Raw genomic sequence first — 22,721 nt, forward strand, 5'->3', positions numbered from 1 at the left:
ATGAGATACTAGAAAGATATAATTGGGTTTTTGATAAAAAGAAAAAAGAATTTCTCGTTGGTTTTGTTCGAATAACGAAGAGATCAAGAAATGGTTCACACACACACGAACTCTGCCCTGGATATACCATATAGATGTAAGTTTAAGCTCTGATCCTGAAGCTATACAAGTTTTTTCATTGAGAGTTTCAAATAGGGTAAATCCACCTCTATTGTCTACCGTATAAGACTTTCTCTAGCTATAATAAAAGAAAAATGTAAAAAAATGATGAAAACGCAAATGGAAATCGTTGAAATAAAGTTAAATGCAAACGTTTACATACCCTTTAATGAGTACACTCGTACATATCTATGTACACTTTACTTATATGTAAGCAATTACTACAAGATAACAAAGTTTACACATACATACATACATTACTTATATATTGATAATGAAAATGGAAAAACACACACCTAAATTATAATTACGTTGAATACTGTGACCCAAAAAATCAATCAAATAAAAGCAAATTTCGCATCTACTGACAACTTTCGGAACCAAACTGTCTTTGTTTTCTGCCTCTGATTCTCTTACATTTTTTAGTACAGGACATTGGGCGATTTTCGGGTTCCGCCTACACATCCGCTTCCGTTTCCGCATCACGTACTCCATTAAGGACATTTAGCTTAAGCTCCTCCGAGGGCTGTTTAAGCACATCATCATCCTTGTGGCGTCGCCAGCAATCGAAGGACAACAAAGACTCGCCCTTGCCAAAGGTCTCACCATCCTCCAGTGTAATGGGCAATTGCCTGAAGCACACAAGGATATCAAATGGCACACTCATAGTTTAGAAAGCCTCTCACCTGTTGTTCGTTTCCGGCAGCAGAAGCGTGCAACATGCGGCACTCAATAGAAGTGCGGTCAGAATCATTGGCGGACCTGCCGCAAATTTCGTGCCCAAGTGTATGAGGTAAGGTGAGGTGCAGGAAGCTGCCGCTGCCGCCAGGTGAGCAGCTGCCATGCCACGAGATCTCACACAGGTGGGCAACAGCTCAGAGGTGTACTGCGAGGTTAAAGTGTAGCACATCGAGATGCCAAGACGTGTGGGCAATGCAAAGGCCAACAGCAATGTGGCATTGTTCTGAGCAGCCTCATTGGAGAGTGTTACACCCAGAGCACAGGACAACAAACCCGTGCTCAGCAAGGCCAGAAAGCTGGTTGCCTTTCTTCCCAGTCGACTCTGCAACAGACCCTGTAGAATGCCAGACGGTGGCACCACCACAGCAAATAGCGAGAATACCACAAATGGCGATAGTCCCAGACCCTCCACATTGCGGGTGATGGTGTTGAAGCTCAAGGATGTCATCATGCTGAAGGTAAACGAACAATACCATATACAGTAAAGGCAAACAAATTAATCGAATCAATAAAAGGGTATACATTACTGACGTAAATTCTATCTGTGAATCGAGTTTAAAATCTATATGTCAAAAATCGGCAAAAATTATCAAGCTGACGATCAATCGGCAAATAAATAATAAAAATATCGGTAATATTTCCATTTTTTTTTTTTTTTTTTTTTGAAAAATAGTCAAGTGTTTAAAAAAATTGTATGAAAATAATTGCATGAAAAAATTAATAGTAATAATAAAAAATGTATTTTTACAATTTTGATGCAGAATTTAAAAAGATGTTAAATAATGTTAAGATTGACAACCCGCAATGAAATCGGTTAAGATTTGACAAAGTTATGGCAGTTGGAAGTTTTGGGAAAAACGTCAAGGGGAAGACTTGAAAAAAATTGACAGTGATAAACTATATAAGAAGACTCTACTAAACCTCTGATTTAATTAAGTTGAACGTTTGCCATTATTTATATATCACTGCTCTTAGGAATACAATGTCTAGACAGTAATTCACAAGATGCAAGTAAACAAGTGGTTCTAATTTGTGAGAGTCGACTGTAAATCAAATTACTCGAATTGTACTTACAAGATAAAAATCACAATGAGTGAAGTTTTGCGTAAATGAGGTGTGCGAAGCAGATCGAAAAGTTTGGCTTTCTGCTGATGATTATCCATTTTGGCCTTGGCAAGACAATGCTGTCGAAAGGCTTCAAAATCGGCCTGAGGCACTTGGCGGCCATTGAAGTGGGCAATGTGCTTCAATCTGGCAATGGCGCCCTCCACATTGTTGCGCGTTATCAGCCACTGAGCGCTCTCCTGCACCACGAAATAAAACAAAGCCACAATCAACTGCAGCAATGCCGAAAATGTCAGATAAATGCGCCAGTTGCCGGCTAAAACCGATAGCCAAGGTGCCACCAAACCACCCAGACAAAAGCAGAATCCCAGCGTGCCGCTGATAGCTAAGTTCCTCAACTTTGGCGCCAGGTACTCGAGCACTGCATATAGAGGAGAATACAACTGATAAAAATACGAAAAATGAGAGACAAAGATACGAGTTGCTTACCCAGAATAAACATAAGATAATAGTTGGCAGTTGCAGCCAAGCCGGAGATGCAGCGAAAGGCGCTAAACTGTGCCAAATTGGTGGCATAGGTGGTAAGAAAGTCACCCACAAAGCCGCACTGATTGGCCAGAATAACAGCGCGTACTCGGCCAATTCGATCGCCCAGCATGCCAAAGGAGAAGGTGCCCACAAGTGAGCCCAGAAAGAACAGAGATTGTCCAATACGCGCCTTATAAGCATCATCACACACCCAATTCAGCTGAAAGAGAACTGAATTTTAATTTGGCCAAGAGAAAGTATCATTTAATGCCGCTCACCTCCACATTCATGCTACGAAATCCGTAGTCATATTTATATATCCAACGATCACAGGCTTTGCTGCTAAGGCTGACATTATAACCTTCCTCGAGGAACTCAATCTTTTCCAACCTCGTGCAGGAAGCTTGCTTGCCAAAAGGCGCATAAATGGCGGCAATTTCCTCATGACTGCGATTGGCCAACTGCTCGTGATAGCACCAATGTTGGGGCACAAAACCAATTATATTCTGCGAATAATAATGCACAGTGCTGGTAAAGGCAATATAGCCGAGCAGCAGCAACATTAAACATTGATAGCGACCTGCATCCCCGCACTTCACCAATATTTTATCAAAATCCATGGCATTCAGCTAAACACAATGTGCGCTCTCACTCTGCTCGGGTTGAGATTCAATTAAGACTGAAGACTGGAAGAGCTGAAAATACTCACAATCCAATCCGATTCGCATACGAAATAGCTGCGGTCTCTAGTCTCTGTTCTCTGGTCCCTTTCTCTGCCTCTTTCTCATTCTTATTCTCATTCGCAAGCATAGTTTCGGCGACCGATAAGATTGTTTTGGTGGGCTTATCGCATTTGCGTGTAGTCTCCGCATTACGAAATAAATGTTTTATTATTTAAGTGAATTTTGCTCAGTCGGTTTAATCTAAATCTGTCCGCAAAGCAACGTGCTCACAACTACGAGTACTTCAATCTAATTACATTTACAATATACCACATATAAAATTCACATTTCGTATTCCGTATGCGAAATCGCAAAGAAATTATTCGACTTTCTTGTTTAAAGATCAACAATTGATTGCTTGCCTAGACTCCAAAGGATATCTACAAGCCAACTATCCTATCAACAGATCTTATCAAGCTATTATAGTAAGAACCTACTAAAATGTAAACACGATTATGTACGTTACTTTATTGTCCCGCCTCGGATTTATGGCAGTGGTTTCTATATTCTCAAGTGCTTTAACATGACATACAAGTTTTTTCTTTGCTAAAATAAATGAAAGTGCACCTATTTCAATTTTATTGGCAGAGGCTTTTATAATTTTGTCGCAAAATAATCTTCTACATATAAATACTAGCTTTTTTTACCCGTTACTTAAAAAATAAATAAAAGGGTATAATGTGTTCGTTGGAATGTATGTAACAAGCAGATGGAGGCATCTCCGACCCCATAAAGTGTATATATTCTTGATCATCATCAACAGCCGAGTCGATACAGCCATGTGTGTCTGTCTGTCTGTGTGAGCGCCTAGATCTCAGAGACTATAAATAAGTGCCTAAAATCTAGCCATAGGGTATTTTTAACTCGATCAGTCGTAACTTAAAATTTTTATATTTTTCTTTATTAATACTTAGTTGAAACTGATAACAAACTAAAATATATATTATGCGTATTTTCTAAAAATAGATGTAAACTGTAAACTAAAAAGGCATATAATTGCTGGCTCTATTAAAATTGTTAAAGAAAAAATGGTTCATAAAATGTTGATATTTTGCATACAAACAAAATTCGTTCCACACTTCAAAGAAATATTGAGATTGACATTTTAAGTGTTTGGAATCAACTTTCAAGTGTATTCAATTGATAGCCTATTACCACTACAAAGTTTATGAACATATTTCCCTAATTGTATACACAGTTTTATAAGCAGTGAAAAAAAAATTAAAAATATTGTTGATAAACGTAAATAAGGTAAAAACAATTTTGCAAAAATGTTTTAAAATGGAAATTACTGAGTAACTATCAACAATAAATATTCTCACGTTTCTTGACTGTTTGGCGCGTGATTTAAACTGATATTTGAACACAGGGCATACTTGAGTTAATCATACCTCACATAGAGAAATTAAAGCTGCCGCAGCTTACTTAGTAATAGTTAAGATTATTTATGAGGACATCAGTTTCTGACATGTATTTGCTTCGAGTTCTTCCTCGACATTCGTTTTTGTCTTTGAGGATTTTAGGAAGTCAAACATGCGATCCCCTTTGCCCAATTGCTCCCCCTCCGCTAATGTGATGGGCAACTTGCGGTGTGCGGTCTCCGGCAGCAAAAGGCAAACATAAGCGCAGATGAAGAACATCAAACACAATATAATTGAAGGAGCTGCTTTGTAAATGGTTCCCAAGTACGCAATGTAGGGCGATAGAAGGGAGGCAGCCGCTCCAGCCACATGGGCCAAAGATAAAGCACGGGATCTCACACATGTTGGCACAAGTTCGGTGGAAAACAATAGCGTAGATCCAAAGCAAATGGAAACGCCGAACCGAGAGATGAGCGCCAATGTGACCAGGAGAATTACGCTGGCATCCTGCCAAAATGACAGCACAATTCCGCTGGCTGCTGTAAATACTCCAGTGAGTAATGTTGCACTGACCGTGGATCCTTTTCGACCAATGCGATTCAGAATATTGGCTTGAACGACTCCGGAAAAAGGCAACGCCAATGCGGACAGCGAGAACATGACGAAGGGCGAGATGCCCAGACCCTCCACATTGCGGGACATGATGTTGAAACAGACGGTGATGATCATGCTAAAAAATAACATAAAATTAGCGTTTAAGACAATTATATAACCTTCATTTTACTCACAATACGGTCAGCATTTTGAAGAAGGTTTTTCGTAAATGTGGCATCTTAAGCAGGTCCTGGAACTTGTCCTGTTCCTGCTTTTTATCCTGCGACTTTTGGCAATAACTGCGGAATGCATTAACATCACTTTCACTTATGCTTTGCCGATTAATCTTCGCCACGCGCTTTAATCGCGTGACAGCTCCATCAATATCATTTCTGGTGACCAACCACTGAGCACTCTCCTGAACCAGGAAATAGAAAAGGATGACCAAGAGTAAAGGCATCGAGGAGCAAGCCAGAAACTTCTGCCAATGTCCCATCCAAACAGCCAGCAACGAGGAGCAAATCATGCCGAGGCAATAAAATACACCCATGCTCAGGCTTAGGCCATAATTCCGCATAGAGGGAGAAACATATTCCAGTACTATGAAAAAAGGTAGAAAATAAGATGAAATTAACGTGCACTCAGTGTACTATATTCCTTATTTTAAAAATCTGATCTGCTTTGAAAATTTTCATTTTTTCAAAATATTACAAATAAGAAGTTTATCAAAAAAAATACGGCAACTTTCATAATATACTTTAGCTAGCTACTTTTTTTATTTTATAATTAAAAAAAATATAATGTCTTTAAAGATAAAACAACAAATATAATATAAGCTCACCAAGAATAAACATGAGATAGGTGTTAGCATCAATTGCTAAGCCCGAGACAAACCGGGTAATACAAAACGCTATCAGATTGTCCGTAAAGATCGTAGAGAAGTCGCCAAAAAAGCCACACAAATTAGCTAATATTAAAGCTTTAATGCGTCCAATTTTATCACCCAAGAATCCAAAGATCAGCGTTCCACACATGGAACCCACAAAAAAGAACGATTGTCCCACCGGCGCTTTATAGGCCGCATCACAGACCCAATTCAGCTGGAGCAGACAGATAAGATAATGAATTGCAATGCGAACTAATGCTCGATCCCAAAACTCACCTCAGTATTCATGCTTCGAAAACCATAATCATAGTTATAAATCCAACGATCACATCGATTATTACTGATTGTCGCATTACCTCCATCCAAATCGATTGTCGTCAGACGAGTGCATGAAGGTTCCTCGAACTGATTATATATAGCCTCGATCTGTGAGAAGTTGCGACTCTCCAGCTGTTCGTGGTAACACCAGTGATCGGGCACAAAACTGATCACATTCTGTGAGAAGTTGTGCATCGATGTGACGAACATCAATAAACTGTACAGTCCAAGTAGAAGGTACTGATACCGATGGCTATTACCGCATTTGGCCAGAATCTCATCAAAATCCATAATGAATTCAAGTCGTGTGAAATACCAGATTGAGATTCAATGTTCCGTCTCCATATACAAACCATATGTGGAGGGGCAATGTCTAGCGGGGGCTGTGGGCAATAGAAAACCGATAACTCAACTGCAAACCGTTCGTCTGCTCTCAGCCGATGCCACGCACGTACTGCCAGCTGACGTGAGCCGAGACTCTCGTTGAGAGACCTCTTCCCCCAATAGTTAAGAGCGGGTTTTTGACAGCGAGCATGACTCTCAATCCGCAACCAGTAACCAGCAACCAGCTGATATTGAAGTCGACGCTCCACAATAGTTTTCAAATCAACTCTCTGCTCGTTCCTTGATTGATAAGTGACGGAACGCGTCTAATAACGCTTATCAGAGCAATAGAAGGCGTGATCACATTAAACTATAATCGTATTGATTTCATTGTTGTTAATACGTTCGTAGTTTGAACACACATTTCTCATTACAAGCCACTCGACCGAGAGATTAAAATGAGTCACAACAAACAGAACAATATGCATTATACTGTTTTAGCTTTTACTTTTTATACATCACTGTACTTTACTTTTGCATACATAGATCTCTGCAAAAATGGCTTGAATTTTCAAAGATAAGACTATCTTAATATTTGCAGCAAGTCTTTTACTGAGATTTAGATTACTATTTACCACGATATCTTTAATTCGTTTGTTACAATCAAGGGTAGCGTTATCGAATATACTCGAATGTAGCGTTCCATTTCAAGATTCTGCAAACTTATAAAAATAATGCATTTTCTTTATTTATTTATGCAATTGATCTTAAAGCTAACTATTCGCTTGAGTTTCTTTTTCAATCTTCTGCTCAAATTTCTTAAATTGTGGAAAGACATAAGTAAGTATGCAAAAGTTTTCTATTCAAATATCTTCTCAGCATTTTACTCATTATGTTTACCAACTTTAGAAAATTAAGGAATTTTTTCTGTAAAATTGACCATTTATGTGATTTTCTTTTAATGAATTTTCTTGACTTTTATGTCTTTTCCTTATGTAATGAACGATTAATACGAAAATTAAGTACCTAAATTAAGGAAATTAATCAATTTGTTATGACACGACAATATCGACTTGGCTAGACTTTGCTATTGATGGACTTCCTTTTCTTTCAGTTCTGTTTCCAGCTCCACTTCCGAAGCCTTATCCTTTCGTAGTAGAAGCAGAAAATCAAACATGCGTTCGTCTGATCCAAATTTCTCTCCTTCAGCCAGATTCATGGGCAGTTTCTTATTGCGAGTCTCGGGCAGCAGCAAACAAATTAAAGCGCCAGCTATAAAAAGCAGGCCGAGTATTATGGCAGGAGCTGGCTTAAAGTAGGTGCCCAAATGGATGATGTAGGGCGATAAGAAGGAGGCAGCAAAGCCGGCAACATGAGCCGCAGCAACTCCACGACCCCGCACACTGGTGGGAATGAGTTCGGTGCAGAGTTGGGAGCTGGCTCCATCGGCAATGGAGACGCCAAAGCGTGCAGCGAGCGTTAGTCCCACCAGTAGCAGAACATTATGATTCTGGCCCTGAGAAATAACCAAACCGGCAGCCACTGCAAAGATGCCCGTAATGGCCATCCAACTGACCGCTGTGAGTTTGCGTCCACTCACATCCTGCAGCAATCCTTGCAGATATCCCGACGGTGGCAGCATCAAAGCATTCAGCGAGAACATAATGAATGGAGAGATGCCCAAACCTTCCACATTCCGAGCTATGGTATTGTAACAGGGCACAACAATCATGCTGTAGTTGAAATAGAAATCAATGAGATTAGCCTTGTCAATCTGCAGAGTTCTCACTTACAAAATGAGCAGAATTTTGATTGCAGTGCTGCGCATGCGTGGAGTCTTCAACATATCCGTCAGCTTGGCCTTCGATTCCCCCACTGTGTCCTTTTGATAATTGCTCTCGCAATAACTCCTAAATTCCCTGAAGTCCTCATCGCTAACCACACGACGATTGATCTTCGCCACACGCTGCAATCTCCTAATTGCTCCATCGATATCATCACGTGTGACCAGCCACTGTGCGCTCTCCTGCACCAGGAAATAAAACAGTGTGACCAGCAGCAGTGGCAACGAGGAGCAGGCCAGAAAAAGACGCCAATTGCCAACGAAAACAGCCAGCCAAGAAGCGCCAAACAAACCCAAGGAATAAAACATACCCAACACCGTATTCAGCGCCACATTTCGCATGGAGGGAGACACATATTCGAGAACTAACCAAAAAAAAACACACAAAAAAAAAAATATTAGGCAATGCCAAATGTCAATTGGCAGTCAACTTACTAAGAATATACATCAGATACGAGTTTGCATCGGCAGCCAGGCCAGAAACGAAACGAGTTATAGAAAAAGCCGTCAAACTGCCCGTGAAGATGGTTGAGAAATCGCCCAAGAACCCACACAAATTGGCCAGAATTAAAGCCTTAATGCGTCCGATTTTATCGCCCAGTAAGCCAAAGATCAGCGTTCCACACATGGAGCCCGCAAAGAAAAACGATTGGCCAACTCGCGCCTTATAGGCCTGATCACAAACCCAATTAAGCTGCAACCAAGTGATGGATAACATTTATCAGCAATACTTATAATTCCTACGTTTTAAGTAATTCGTACGAATTTTTTCTCTCTGTGTAGAAACTCACCTCGGTGTTCATGCTTCGAAAACCAAAATCATAGTTATAAATCCAGCGATCGCAGCGATCAGCACTGATCGTTGCATTTCCTTCTTCCAAATCAATTGTTGCTAGGCGAGTGCAGGAAGGTTTCTCAAACCTTTTATATATTGCCTCGATCTGTGAGAAGCTGCGATTCTCCAGCTGCTCGTGATAACACCAATGATTGGGCACAAAACTGATCACATTCTGGGAGAAGTAGTGCATGGATACGAAGACCAAGAGAAAGCCATATAGGCCCAAAAGTAAATACTGATAGCGATGACTATTGCCGCACTTGACCAGAATCTCATCAAAGTCCATGTTGCAAGACACAGGAGGAACGTTGCAAGTTGTACGGATCAGTGCACATCTACGAGTGTCATTTGAATTTCAAGTTGCATATGTGCATTTTCCAGTTGAGGCCCAACTCATATGCTAATCTTCAAATCTTTTTAATACATTGCCATAATTTAGAGACTTTATTGAATTAACGGAGCAAAACTTGTTGCGAACCACGCGTTGTATTGACGTGGAGAGTGTCTAACGAACTGGTTGGTAGTATTCCAAGAGCAACAAACATATTCAGCAAAGAGTCAGATAATTTGAAAGTGTTAGGGTAAGGCTCTCTCCCTCTCTTATTCCGTTAGTCTCTCTTTCTCCCTCTCTCTCCTTCAGATTGGCATTTTTATTATGCGAGTGTACGAGTTAACTACATAAACATCCATATCTGAAATTTAGAAATAAATTATTGCCACTCGACAACCGAACGGACAGCGCACGAGACTTGACTCCACAGTTCTCCATTTCTTTATATACACTAACAAAAGAGTATTAAATTTTGTTAGCAGCTTAGCAACCACTTTCAACGATTTTCATAAATTTTAACTATACAATATGACACTTTTATTAATTCAAGAGTATAGCCTCGTCTGCTCTTAAATGTTTTCTTTTCTCTACGAGCTTTTGCGCCAGTTAACGAACTTGTAGTTCAATCAATTTGAAATTTAAATTATTTCCACTTTATTCATTGCTCTGATTTGCAGAAAAACAATTAAATTTATTTCCTTTTTTTAGATTTTATTTTTATTTTTGTATATTCTCTTTTTCATATATTTTTATATTTGATTTTTTTTATAAGTATGTTGTCTTCAATTACAATTGCTATTTAAATGGATATATGTATGCTTACATTTGTCGCCTTTTGAATATATTTTTTATTTTTAGTAGTAGATTTTTTAACAGTTGAATACGAAATTCAACTTTCAACGTTTCTTGATCCATAATGATTTTTGATTCGTTTTATAAATGTAGTAAACGCATTTTGATAACAGTGTATGATAAGTTCTATGTGTAGACAATTATTATATGTATCATTTGCTTGGCGTAATTATCATAATTAATTCAAATTAAATTATATATCCTTACTACGTATATATATATACATACATTACATGCAATCTGTTAACTAAATTTCCATAACAACTAAAATTATTACAAGTGTAGCTGCTAAATGTCTAAATACAAGAGTCAATTAAATTAGTTTGAGAGTACAAATATAAGTAGGCGTAGTGCAATAATGTTAAACTTAAACCGATACAGGCAATCAACTTGATATAAATTATACTCATACATATGCAAATATATATACTACAATATATATATATATATATATATATATATATATAGGGTATATTTAGTCATATAGGAGATAAGCAAAACATTTTACAATGAAAATTCACTCGAACATACAAAACGTACTCACACAATCTTAATATAAATTAACATACATAGAAATTGATATATTCCATATTGGACAAATCATGTCTTTTAGCTTACATACAAACATACAAAACTATTATATTATTTTTGCTGTGCCTAATAAAGTTGAAAGATGCTTAATTGCATTATGTAGACTAGTTAATTAATGAAATCAGTTATCAAATTAATCCCGCCTATATATGTATATATATGCTACTACCGATATTTATGTATATGTGTGTAAGTGTGTGAATTGAGTTTAATGAAAATTTAAGTGCATTCAACATTCGATGCTATCATAGAAAACTTCTGAAACTTCTTGTTCTTCTTTTGACTCTGATTCGGGTTCCGAGAGCTCCTCGATGTAGTCTACATCGTAGGAAATTAAAGACTGTAGACTCTCTTCTGGCAGCGTTCGCTTGTGTTGGACATGATGCACCTTAAAAGCCATGGCATCATTTTGAGGCGTGCCAAACCAAGTTGCACCGCCTTCAATTCCATCATTCTCAGCCCATGTTGCAGCTGGCATTGGTGGCAGTGGCGCCCCAAAAGAATCACTGTAACCGTAATCGAAGGTCACCAGCAGATTATCGCTGCCACAGTCCATGGAATCGGGCGTTGTATATTGTGTATAATACGAATCGTAGGCCGTCTCCTCGGACACATTGCCAGCTTCATTCAACAGCTCATTAAAATAACATTGTTCTTCCAGAATTGTCATGTTGTTGTTGTTGTTATTGGTAGTTTGCCACAATTGCCAATTGTTGTTATTGATGCGAAAATTTGGCTTACAAATGGAATTTGCCAAATTCTAGTCAATGGAGCAAAAGAAAATAGAAGAAATATCAGTAATTTGTAGACCAATATTCAAAGCAAAGCATGCGACACAACAAAAAAGACAAACACAAGGCATAAGGGTATAAAGGAATAAGGATAATGTATTTATTATGTTTCATTTTAGATACCAAAAAAAGAAAGTTAAACACAACATTTTTAGCGTTAGAGCGAAAGAGAGTTAGGCACCTCAACCAATTGGCAAGAATAATATAAGTGTGCGTATTTACAAATCAGTTAACAAAGGACTCGAATCTGCAATTAGTTTCTGGTTCTTCACGAGGTGCTTACTTATGACCAATTGTTGGTAAAATTGTTGCTTGCCTGCAGTTGGAAACAAGAAAGGGCTAAGAGAGAGAGAGAGAGAGTGTGTGTGTGTGTAGAAAGTGAATAAACTACTGCAAATATTGTACTACAAAATGAAAGCCAATTATATTGCTCCGCTGTTTCAGTACGTTCCAGTGTTGGTAAGCAAATAAAGCAGTGTTGTGCGTGAGTTGGAGTGGGGGGAAGGTAGCTTAACCTACAAAAATCAATTTGAGACTTACGCGTATAACATATTTGCGGCAAAGTGTCTTAGGTTCTTTGTCTTTGCTTTTGGGTAAAAACAAAACATGACAAACGATCTACAAGAACAGAAGAACAAGCTCAAAACTCTCTTGGCTTTCAGTTGAGTTGATTTGAGTTGAGTTTAGATGGTTTTTAGCTGAGGCTGAGGCTGATGAAGAAGCACATATCCTGACCTGGTCATCTTGGCCTGTTCGCCTGTCCGTTACCAAAAAAAACCTCCCGAATGTCGTTGCACTTTTGAATGTCGCTTTTGTATTAGCATATTCATTTGCAGCATGCAGCTTAAATTTTCACCACCAACGTCAATCACATCACGCAATCAATCAATCAATCAATACACCACCATAAGTCCATATATATAATGTACATGATTATTCCAAGGGTTCCGTTTAAGTAGTTTTTGCAGTTAGTGATAGTTTTTCACAGTTTTTTTTTAAATATATTTTTTAGTTACAGTTTTCAACAGGCTGTTGTTGGATTGGATTGGATAGTTGGTGGATGGTTTTTATTGTAGTTGTAGTTGTTGTTTTTGTTGTTGGGTGGGCAAAGTATTTATTATTGTTTATTTTTTTTTTGAGGATATTTTTTGGTACGGGCAGTTTTTGAATATACAAAATAGGAATCAATGTGAGTTTGTGACAAACAGACAGTTATAAACAATTTTTGTTGGGATTTGTTTTGTTTTTGTTTACATGTGGAGTAGACATACATGGGACGAAAACGCGCAGAAAGAAAAAAGTAAAAGTAAAAGAAATTACAGCATTAGATACGAATATTTTTTTTGCTTTAACAGCAGCGTTTCTTAGCCAAGTTAAGACCACGTGTATGTGTGTGTGTGTGTGTGTGTGTTTTCTCTGTAGTTAGTTTTGAGCGTTGACCAAGCTGACAATGAAACATGACAATTTGCTATGTTTATGAAGATGATTTTGATGATAAAAATTTAAATGTGATTGGCAAGCAATTTGTTGAACTTAAAGGCAAGTTGCATTTTCGACCTGGCTAAAAAAAAAATTAAATTCAAATTGATATTGTTTTGTTTTGTTGCTGTTTTTTGTGTATTTTTTCACTATTCTGTTTATATTTCTATATATACGAGTATGTATGTGTATGTAATGTGTATATATATAATTAAGACCATGAACATAATTAATGATTAATTAGCATTTAAATTAGGCCAAATTGGTAAATGGTAAGTGGTACATAAACTTATATAATTAACAATAATAGTGTTTAATTATACGCAAATACTAAACAATATGAAGATAAACTGCCTGCCAGGCATGATGAGACAGTATAGGAAAAAAATATAATATGAATAATAGACTAATGATTATAGTAATAATAATAATAACGATAATGTAATGATAAACAATTTACATGATTTTGCATAATGTACGAGTATACGAGTTATATGGTAAATGATGTTGCACTTATGCTTAGTATACACATATATAATATATATAGGCATTGTTTTACGAGTATGTACAAAAAAAAACTAAGCACATGTATTTGTTTATATGTATGTATAAATATAAGAAAGCGATAACATTGTTGCTGTTGCACGTGCAATTGTTTTTCCATTTTTTTTTTTCTTTATTTTAATTATAGCGGCAGCTGCGCGACTAATTTGCATAGCTGCTCCAGGGCAAAGCCGTCGATTGGCAGTGCGGTGGCACCTTTCACTGGTCAATGACCAAAAAAAAAACAAAAACAAAGTACAAAATACAAAATACAAAAAAAAGAAACATAGAAACTGATAAGCGCAACACGCTGCGTATGCTTGATAAGCCCTTTCAATTGAACATGCGTGACGGCGTTCAGACATCCAGGGGGTAAAGGGAGACTCTGGGTTGGGTAGGGTCAGGCACAATGCGGAATTTCTATTAAAGTCGTACTGCGACTACATTTCTTCTTGTAATTTTTTTTTTTTTTTTTCATTTATCTCTTGGCTTAGGCACGACAATCGATCGATGGTTAGTTAGATATATATGGAGTTCATTTGTTCATATAGATATACATATATATGTAAATGTTTTGTATGTTTGTATGCATCGAAGGTTAGCTGTATGTATGCTCGAGTGTATGTATTAATTTTATGTAAATAAATAATTATGCATGTAATTATGGAAGCTAAACATGAAATAAATCCCATTTGGAAAACTGCAAAATGCAGCTGTTAATAAAGTTTCACGCTATTTTCATTTATATATAAGTACCCTAATTTTACTACAAAGTTGAAATAAATTTTTTAACGTTTCTACACATTTCATGCCTTAATTGAAAACGTACATTTGTTTGTTATTTTAGTAGCAAAAAATATGGTTTTTTATATAAGGGCAAACAATGTATAAAAACGTAAAAAAAAATCATATTTTTGTAGTGAAAAGGGGCTTTTAAAAATAAAGAAAAATCTTGAGAAAATACATTTTTTTAAAACATTTTAAGCAATTCGATATCTAAGCAATTTCTTCTTTAAATTAATTCAACTGCTTTCGTTTTTTTTAATTGACTCAGATAAAATGTAACGATATTTGACAAAAAAAAAAATGGGATTTACTTCATGAAAGCATTTTTACGTATGAGTTTAACGTATGTGATTTATATTAAATACATAAATTAGATAATGCTGCCAGTTGATCTATTTTGTAGATGATTTTGTTTTTGTTTTGTGGTTTCTTTTCGAATTATAACTGTTGTCGTTGTTGTTGTTGGTTGATGGTTGTTTGTTGTAGTTGTTGTTGTGGTAATCGAAGGCGTATTAAAACCATAATCAGTTATCAGTAGGTATATATGTACTATATATATAGAGATGTATGTATATGTATAATTATTTATCAATATCAGTATCAGTATCGTAGCTAATATTATTATAATTATTAATATTATTATTATTATAATTATTATTATTCATTTGAACCAACCCAAAAATGTTGACTTTAAAGTGCGTACCTTGCCACTATCACTATCGCCATAACTGGACGTGGGCGTGGCAGTTGCAGATGCAGTTGCCTCGTTGCTCGCATGCTGTTCACGTGCCAATCTTGCACCTGCCACCGAGGCGCTGCTAAAGCGTCGTGCCACACCGACGCCCGCACTGCCAGGGACTGTGCCACGTCGATGATACGACGATGCCGACACCGATGAGGCACTCAACTGCAGATCCTTGCGCAACGTGCTGCTCAACTGTGCGGCAATCGAACTGGAGCTGCCACTTGACGGACTGCTCTTGCGTGAGGCGCTGCTGTTGTTCAACTGTTGTTGCTGTTGTTGCAGCTGCTGCTCGGGTGACTGTTGGGCACGTGAGAGCGAATCCAAGTGCCGCACTCGGGAGCTAAGCGTCTCGCGCTTTAGCTTCGGCAACGGCGAATTCTGGAGCACACGCGGGGACGGAGTTGTTGTGGTTGTGTGACTGCTGCGATTGCTGGATGAATACGGCGTTGTGGCCAGCGGTATGGAGGAGCTTGTCGAGCTGCGACTCGTGTTCGTGCTCAGCGAATGATTCGACGCGGAATCGGCACGTTTCAAGCTCTGATTCAGATTGCCAGTGCTGCGACTCAACGATGTAGATGACTTGCTGCCATACGAGACGCTGCTGGAATTGTGCACCGAGGGCGGCGATCGACCCGCAGTCGATGCTCGACCCGTTGGCGGTTTGCCCGCAAAATATGCAGCCGCCTTGCTGCCCGGCAGCGGAATCTTGCTCGGCTTACTGGCGCTGCTGAACTTGCGGAAAGCGTAACTGCGCTGAGGAGTCTGCTCATAGCTGGAGCTCATCACACGTGCCGCAATGCTGCTGCCGCTGCTGGGGGCGGTGGGCGTGCTGCTGCCCAGCGGACTGTTGACAATTGTCTTGCTCTGCGTATCATTGGGCGTACTTTGTGATTGCGATTGCGATTGCGATTGCGGTTCCGGCTCATGCTCATGGGCGGATTCAGTGCTGCTGCTATGCTGCTGCAATTCATCCATGGCCAACGGCACCATGGCCTTCATGCTGGGCGTACTAATCTGATCCGAACGGGGCAGGGCTGTTGACGCTGCCGCCGTGACCGTTGCAGATGTGGAGTCCACCGAATCGGGCACACCACGACGACTGAGCATCAACGTGGTGGATGCGGACGAACGATTCGTCTCATAATCATGCTGCGAGGATGAGTTCAAGTATGAGTTCGTGCTGCTGCTCGTGTGCAGACGTGATTCCAGCACACGCAACTGCGCCTTGGTGCCCTCCAGCTCAATGTTCTTCTCCTCCAGCTGAAAGCGCAACTCCTCGGAGTCCTCTTGACTCTTGTCCAGTCTTTTGGCCAGCTGCGTCTTTGACTTGCTCGACGAGTCCAGCTTCTGGGCCAGCACCTGATTTTGCACAGTCAACGTGAGCAGATGACGCTGCAGTTCCAGCACATTTGTCTCCAGCAGAATTGCCGAGAAGCGCTTGGAGTCCGTAATGCGACATTTGGTATTGCGGGCACCTGGCGTGCTAACAACGCCATCCAAGCGACCAAGCCCCTGTTGTTGTTGTTGCTGTTGCCTTCTCGCTGTTGCGTTATCACTGCTTATCACTGAGCTTTGATGGAATGCCTCCTGTGATTGCGATTGCGATTGCGGCTGTTCGAGCACAACAGGCTGGAATGTGTTGTTGGTGCTGCTGAGACTGGGGCGACTGCTGTTGGAGAGCACCGTCGTCGCCGAGGATGAAAAGTTGCGTTGACTGGAGAAATCTGATTGACTGGCGCTGTAATAAAATAAAGCGTTATGATTTCAGTTCCATGTATAGCTCCTTCTTAGGACAGATTTTTCAATGTTGCAATAAAAATGCTGTTTATCAGTTATAATAATGAAGTTAACTCTCTTCTTCAATCTGAGCAATTTCAATTCATTTAAATTTGTATCATTTAGCAAATTTAATGTTTCTTGAAATTATTTATTTACTCTCATAATGTGAAACTTTGATATGCAGGACTTTATCTAGACATTGAAAAATCTGTCCTTAGTTATTCCTTACCTAGATGAGCTTTTGCTTTGCTGCAGTTGTTGCTGCTGTTGCAGCTGCAATTGCTGCACACGCGAGCTCAGCTCTAGCTTCTGGGCCATGGCCAATTTCAGCTGCTCCTCGAGATCTTTTTTCACGCTGATCAGCTCCTCCACCTGATCGTTCATCTTGGCCGCCTTGATGCGACCCGTCAACGTTTCCGCCTCCATTTCGGCCAGCTTGTCCAGCAATCGATCACGCTCCTTGCGCAGCTGTTTGATATCCTCACGATTCAGTCGATCCACCTGCTCACGGAACTGTTGCGGTGTCATGCCACTTGCAGTCTTCTGACCCTTGACCCCATCGCCCTGCTGACGCTCGTAGCTCTGCAACTGTTCGACCTCCTCGCGTAAGCGATTCGACTTGCGATGTATGACATCCAGCAGGTTGAGCAGCTCATCGTCAGACTCCGCGCAGCTCAGACGATTCGATGCTATGGCCACCTATTGGATTGTATCAAAAATATTAGTGCATAATGTTGAATGCATAATTAAACATTTTTCTTTAGTACTATAATTATCTTATTTATGAAAACAATATTAAAACAAAGTTAAGATTATATACAAAAATTTCTTGCGAAACTCGTAACCACATTAACCAACGAATTAATATCTTTAAAATTAATGTGGGATACCGAGATAAAACCATAAAAATAAAAATAAACGCTGTGAATGGTTACATTTTTAAATGAGTGAACAAAAGTGACCAGTGCCTTAATTCATAAGTATTAACTAAGTATTCAGTTAATTTTAGCACTAGACAGTAATTTAATAAATTTAGAAATATATACATAGTTGGAATAATTAAGTAATTCAAAAGTCTTAAGTTAATTTTAGCAATAGACAGAAATTCAATAAATTTATAAAACTTTAAGATTATTCTGATAACTAAGAAACATACATTAAATGTAGAAATATATACATTGTTGGAGTATTGAAGTAATTCATAAGAATTAAGTTTATTTTAGCACTAGACAGTAATTCAATAAATTTATAAAACTAAAAGTTTATTCTGGCAACTAATAAACATACATTAAATGTAAAAATATATACATAGTTGGAATATTTAAGTAATTCATAAGTATTAAGTTAATTTTAGCACTAGACAGTAATTCAATAAATTTAGAAATATATACATAGTTGGAATAATTAAATAATTCAAAAGTCTTAAATTAATTTTGGCACAAGACACTAATTCAATAAATTTATAAAACTTAAAGTTTATTCTGGCAACTAATAAACATACATTAAATGTAGAATTATATACATAGTTAGAATAATTAAGTAATTCATAAGTATTAAGTTAATTTTAGCACAAGACAGTAATTCAATGAATTTATAAAACTAAAAGTTTATTCTGATAACTAATAAACATACATTAAATGTAGAAATATATACATATTTTTATAGCTAAAAGAGGCTTTGGGACTTACAGTCATAGCACCATTGGTGGAGGAGGCACTGTGACCCTCCTTGGAGGAACTGGTCTCCGTTGAGAAGCCGGAGTCCTGCACAACGCTGCCGTTGTTGTTCTCTCCGCTCTTTGGCTCTTTCTTGCCGCTGTGCGAATTGCTGCGACTGCGTGTCAGCGATGAGGACGACGGCTCGGCGCCAGCAGCGGATGCAGCTGTTGCTGCCGTCGTCGTCGTGGACGGTTCCTTGTGCGACAATTTTCGCTTCATGCGTATGCCAGGCTCCCATTCGCGTCTGCAAGCGTAACAAATAATTAATATACAAATTTCAGATAAATAAACAAATGTGGTTCACTCACCTGGCTGCTAACGAGGAGCTGCCACCGACGCCACCTACGGAATGACTGCCGCCCATGGCGCCCACAGAGTTGGGCGTGGATGGTGTGGCAGACATGGAGGCCATTTTATGCTTGAGATCGGGAAATGTTTCAATGACCAGATCTCGGAATTCCAACAGAGCGCCCACCTCATGCTGCAGCTCCTGCAGCGACTTGGTTTGCTCGCTGTGTATGGGATGATGTGGGTGGCTGCCATAGCTATTGCTATATGGCGCATGGTGGCTCAAATGATGATGATGATGGTGCAAATGGTGTGGATATGTGGCGCCAACCACAACTGTTGCTGTTGGCGAGGCAACCACTGCACCACCGCCAGCACCACTGGTCGCCATCAGATGTGGATGCGGATGCGGATGATGTGTGACAACGCCACTGCTCATTGGCAGACATTCCATCGCCCCGCTGGCCAATTCAGTGACACGGGAGAGGCCACTGCTGTGGTAGTTGCTGCTGTGATTGTTGTTGTTGTTATTATTGTTGCCAATTCTGTGTTGGCTAATACAGCTGCCGTCGGTCTTGCAGGTGCCATGCGTAGCGGGAAACTCAAAACCTTCATTCTGTAAACAAACCAAACGATAAATATATAAATAAATGCATTACATTAATTAATTGCAATTTGTCAAATTTGCAACTTAACAACATTGGTAACTTATAGATCAGCGGTTTCGACAACTGTCAATTGTTTTAGATAGATTAACATTAACTCTAACTCATGCCCATAGCTAGATACGCTTCCTATTCTATAACTTGATCGAATAATTTTTGTTTGGCAGTCAACTCCAAGTTAACCTAGTTTATTGAAAAAAAAAATATTTAAATGCTTTCTTAAGAAAACTTTGACTTTTTACAAGCAACCACAGTTTTATGTGATGAAAGAGCTACACTTGGCTACACAGTTCAAGGCAAGAGGGCTTTGACAGCTAATGATTGAGAAATGAAAGAGTTAATGTTGTTGTATTGGAAAACTGTTAAATGTTAAACATTCAATTCATCATGGTGTGGCAATCGCTGGGGAGTTCAGGAGCAGCAGAAAGCGATTAGTGAATGACATACAAATTATGATTGATGAATTGCAGCATGGAGCGAACATTGGTCGGTGACCCGTGGAGAAAATTGTAGCAAAAGTGCAGCGACAATCGATGCAACAACAACAACCTCAAACGATGCATGCTGCCAGCAATTTGTGACAATCACGTTGTTTGTTTGCTTCATGACTATCATATGGGTACACTCATACCCAAGTGAGTGCAACTAGAACGACTCAAGTTGGCCAAGTAAAAGTCATTTTGTTGCAGCTGCCAGAGAATGGAAACTGGATAATGTAGAAGAATCATTGTTTAGCAAATGTCAATAGCGCTTTCACTAGGCGAGAAACATTCTCGCCTCGCAAACTGTGAATACTTGTGAATACTCGTACTTTCACATGCAACTCATATAAATATTGCCCCGTCTATTGATCAAACAAACAGGCCATAAATATAAAGCTCCAAACTTACAAATGGCAATTGCGATTTGCGAGTTATTCTCGCGATTGCGAATTGCATGCAGTTTGATTGACTGAATGATCGAACGACTGATGCTTGATTGCACTGTAAAGTTGGGTCAGTTTAATGGCAAAAAAAATCATGGCAAATGAAGCATGACAAATGGCCCACATTCGCATCTGTTGGAACTGCTGCTGGGCCATTATTTAACAGCTAATTACGGCCAGGAAGTAAAACTCATAATTTTATATCGCATTGCATAAGCACAATGCACTTTTTTTTATGTTTCTCTTCAGTTTTTTCCCCCAAGGTATCTTTTTTTATTTCGACCTGTCAGATGTGGCCGCTTTGCCTGTAGAGCGTGGCGAATGCAAAGCCATGGGAAGCAACTACCTTCAATAGTTAGATTGAAGATCGTGTAATTATATAGTAAAATCCATTGTCAACCACGAAATTGAAACCGAACCGAACAATTGAAACGTCGCTGCTGTCAGTCAAAAAGTGCTCAATGTCGAGATGACTGTCAAGCCGCATTTCATATCTATATACATATACTTTTATACTCTATGATTTCTATTTTAGCTGTTTGCTTTTCGAGCTTCAATTAGCCAAGAGAGTTGGCCTTTGGCCGATAACTACTTAAGCTGGTCACTCAATGCGTTGGCTAATTATCTAATATATATAGAGACATATATATGATGATCTATATATACAATACATATATATGTGTATGTATCACGTTTTTCGCTTTAGACTCAAGTGTCTTCTTGTCACTCGTTGCGAGGCGTCGCAGCTTGACTTGAATCTTGTTCAAGCTGCGCCTCTTCGAACAGAGAAGCGACTCCATAAGAGGCGTCATCGTCATCATCATCATTATGATCATCATGCTTGTCGTGGGCGCAAAACTGTCGTCTGTTGCTGCCACGCATTGCTGAATCTTCAGCCCAATTGGGTTGATCATCATTATCATCATCATCATTGTCGTAATTATCATTGTAAGCCATGACAGACGAAAAATTAAAAAAGAGATGTACTCTCATAGCACTTGGCACTGATGCCGCTCAATTAAGCTGCCCACCACTTGACTGAGGCAGCTGCCACACACTCTCGTTGCTTGCCACATGACTCAGTAATGCTGTTAGATTAGAAAAACAGCCAACGCATGGAAAATTCTATTCGCCAACTCGCAAAAGCATCAACAACAACAAAAAAGAGCCCGTTTTTATGTTGACAAGACATGCGAGTCGTTTAAGTGATTATTTATAGAAATACTCGTTAATACTTGTACTCACACCACACTTCTGTTAGCTGTACCTGTACCTGTAGTGCCAGACACAAAACCCATTAATAATACAACTAACAATAAACAGTAAACAATAAACAATAGCAGAGCCAACTGCACATAATTAAAACAAATGATTAAAAAACAGTTTTGATGAATAGAAAAGAAGAAACTTAACTCGACAGCTGGCAAGTTTAAGAATTAATCAACAAAAAATGACAAGGAGGGAGAAATTTCTACGGAGAGAAATTTCAATAAAGCTGATATAGCAGCTCATTTTTTTCTGAAAAAATTAACTCAAAATAATAATATTTAGACACTGAATCAATGTATATGTCCGCGGTCGATTCGCTTCCAGTGTAACTAGGTCTTAAGACCCAAAAATAATTTGACAGACAGATAGAAAAAAAAACTTGCAAAATCAAAAAATCGGAAGGTATCTTTGAGTAGGAAAATGAGAGAGAAAAAACCCGCTGTTAACAAAAAATATATATATATATATTTCATCAGAATTTTCTCTTTTGAAGATTATACAAACTGTTTATACTCTTTTCTCTATTTAATGTCTTTGGTAAGGCCTCGAAAATCAATAGGGCCGAGAGCTAAATGAATGC

General features: G+C 38.8%; 4 protein-coding genes across 8 annotated transcripts in view; all 4 read right to left on the reverse strand.

Annotated features, from left to right (window-relative positions):
• Positions 1-295: 295 nt before the first annotated feature.
• LOC117792515 (solute carrier family 22 member 5) lies at positions 296-3,561 on the reverse strand. 2 transcript variants are annotated; one of them, XM_034632688.1, is made up of 6 exons: positions 3,473-3,561; positions 2,772-3,188; positions 2,455-2,713; positions 1,975-2,386; positions 846-1,352; positions 296-791 (listed from the first exon to the last, which is right to left on the reverse strand). In XM_034632688.1, the coding sequence occupies exons 2-6, from the start codon at positions 3,111-3,113 to the stop codon at positions 617-619; spliced, it is 1,695 nt and encodes a 564-aa protein (XP_034488579.1). In that variant the 5' UTR covers positions 3,114-3,188; positions 3,473-3,561; the 3' UTR covers positions 296-616. The 2 variants fall into 2 exon arrangements, with proteins under 2 accessions (XP_034488579.1, XP_034488578.1); XM_034632687.1 differs by lacking the exon at positions 3,473-3,561 and having other exon boundaries at positions 2,772-3,463.
• Positions 3,562-4,323: 762 nt separating this feature from the next.
• On the reverse strand, positions 4,324-6,848 carry LOC117792081 (organic cation transporter 1-like). Its single transcript, XM_034632039.1, has 4 exons — positions 6,333-6,848; positions 6,012-6,270; positions 5,365-5,770; positions 4,324-5,306 (listed from the first exon to the last, which is right to left on the reverse strand). The coding sequence occupies exons 1-4, from the start codon at positions 6,663-6,665 to the stop codon at positions 4,661-4,663; spliced, it is 1,644 nt and encodes a 547-aa protein (XP_034487930.1). The 5' UTR covers positions 6,666-6,848; the 3' UTR covers positions 4,324-4,660.
• A 442-nt stretch (positions 6,849-7,290) lies between these two features.
• On the reverse strand, positions 7,291-9,686 carry LOC117792080 (organic cation transporter-like protein). Its single transcript, XM_034632038.1, has 4 exons — positions 9,333-9,686; positions 8,977-9,235; positions 8,492-8,906; positions 7,291-8,431 (listed from the first exon to the last, which is right to left on the reverse strand). The coding sequence occupies exons 1-4, from the start codon at positions 9,663-9,665 to the stop codon at positions 7,786-7,788; spliced, it is 1,653 nt and encodes a 550-aa protein (XP_034487929.1). The 5' UTR covers positions 9,666-9,686; the 3' UTR covers positions 7,291-7,785.
• A 783-nt stretch (positions 9,687-10,469) lies between these two features.
• The window catches only part of LOC117792083 (serine-rich adhesin for platelets), a 53,068-nt gene continuing 40,816 nt past the window's right edge, over positions 10,470-22,721 (reverse strand). The window contains exons 2-6 of one of the 4 annotated variants that reach the window (XM_034632044.1): positions 19,303-19,898; positions 18,965-19,238; positions 17,506-17,975; positions 15,456-17,235; positions 10,470-11,913 (exon numbers count right to left, since the gene is read on the reverse strand). In XM_034632044.1, coding sequence (XP_034487935.1) covers positions 11,383-11,913; positions 15,456-17,235; positions 17,506-17,975; positions 18,965-19,238; positions 19,303-19,898 — 3,651 coding nt within the window. In that variant the 3' untranslated portion in view covers positions 10,470-11,382. Of the gene's footprint in view, positions 11,914-12,531; positions 12,974-15,029; positions 15,302-15,413; positions 17,236-17,505; positions 17,976-18,964; positions 19,239-19,302; positions 19,899-22,721 lie in introns of those variants that run through there. The other 3 variants (XM_034632041.1, XM_034632042.1, XM_034632043.1) reach the window with 3 other exon arrangements.

This window comes from Drosophila innubila, assembly GCF_004354385.1.
Source record: "Drosophila innubila isolate TH190305 chromosome 3R unlocalized genomic scaffold, UK_Dinn_1.0 2_E_3R, whole genome shotgun sequence".
Classification (NCBI taxonomy): Eukaryota; Metazoa; Arthropoda; class Insecta; order Diptera; family Drosophilidae; genus Drosophila; species Drosophila innubila.

What these genes read in the sequence shown, in the direction of transcription:
- LOC117792515 (XM_034632688.1), bottom strand. Translation starts at nt 3,113, where the DNA reads ATGGATTTTGATAAAATATTGGTGAAGTGCGGGGATGCAGGTCGCTAT. An exon ending in TTCGTAGCATGAATGTGGAG is followed by an intron (nt 2,714 to 2,771) that starts GTGAGCGGCATT and finishes GTTCTCTTTCAG; the next exon opens with CTGAATTGGGTGTGTGATGA. An exon ending in CTCATTGTGATTTTTATCTT is followed by an intron (nt 1,353 to 1,974) that starts GTAAGTACAATT and finishes GTTTACCTTCAG; the next exon opens with CATGATGACATCCTTGAGCT.
- LOC117792081 (XM_034632039.1), bottom strand. Translation starts at nt 6,665, where the DNA reads ATGGATTTTGATGAGATTCTGGCCAAATGCGGTAATAGCCATCGGTAT. An exon ending in TTCGAAGCATGAATACTGAG is followed by an intron (nt 6,271 to 6,332) that starts GTGAGTTTTGGG and finishes TGTCTGCTCCAG; the next exon opens with CTGAATTGGGTCTGTGATGC. An exon ending in TTCAAAATGCTGACCGTATT is followed by an intron (nt 5,307 to 5,364) that starts GTGAGTAAAATG and finishes GTTATTTTTTAG; the next exon opens with CATGATCATCACCGTCTGTT.
- LOC117792080 (XM_034632038.1), bottom strand. Translation starts at nt 9,665, where the DNA reads ATGGACTTTGATGAGATTCTGGTCAAGTGCGGCAATAGTCATCGCTAT. An exon ending in GTATCTGATGTATATTCTTA is followed by an intron (nt 8,907 to 8,976) that starts GTAAGTTGACTG and finishes TTTTTTGGTTAG; the next exon opens with TTCTCGAATATGTGTCTCCC. An exon ending in ATCAAAATTCTGCTCATTTT is followed by an intron (nt 8,432 to 8,491) that starts GTAAGTGAGAAC and finishes TTTCAACTACAG; the next exon opens with CATGATTGTTGTGCCCTGTT.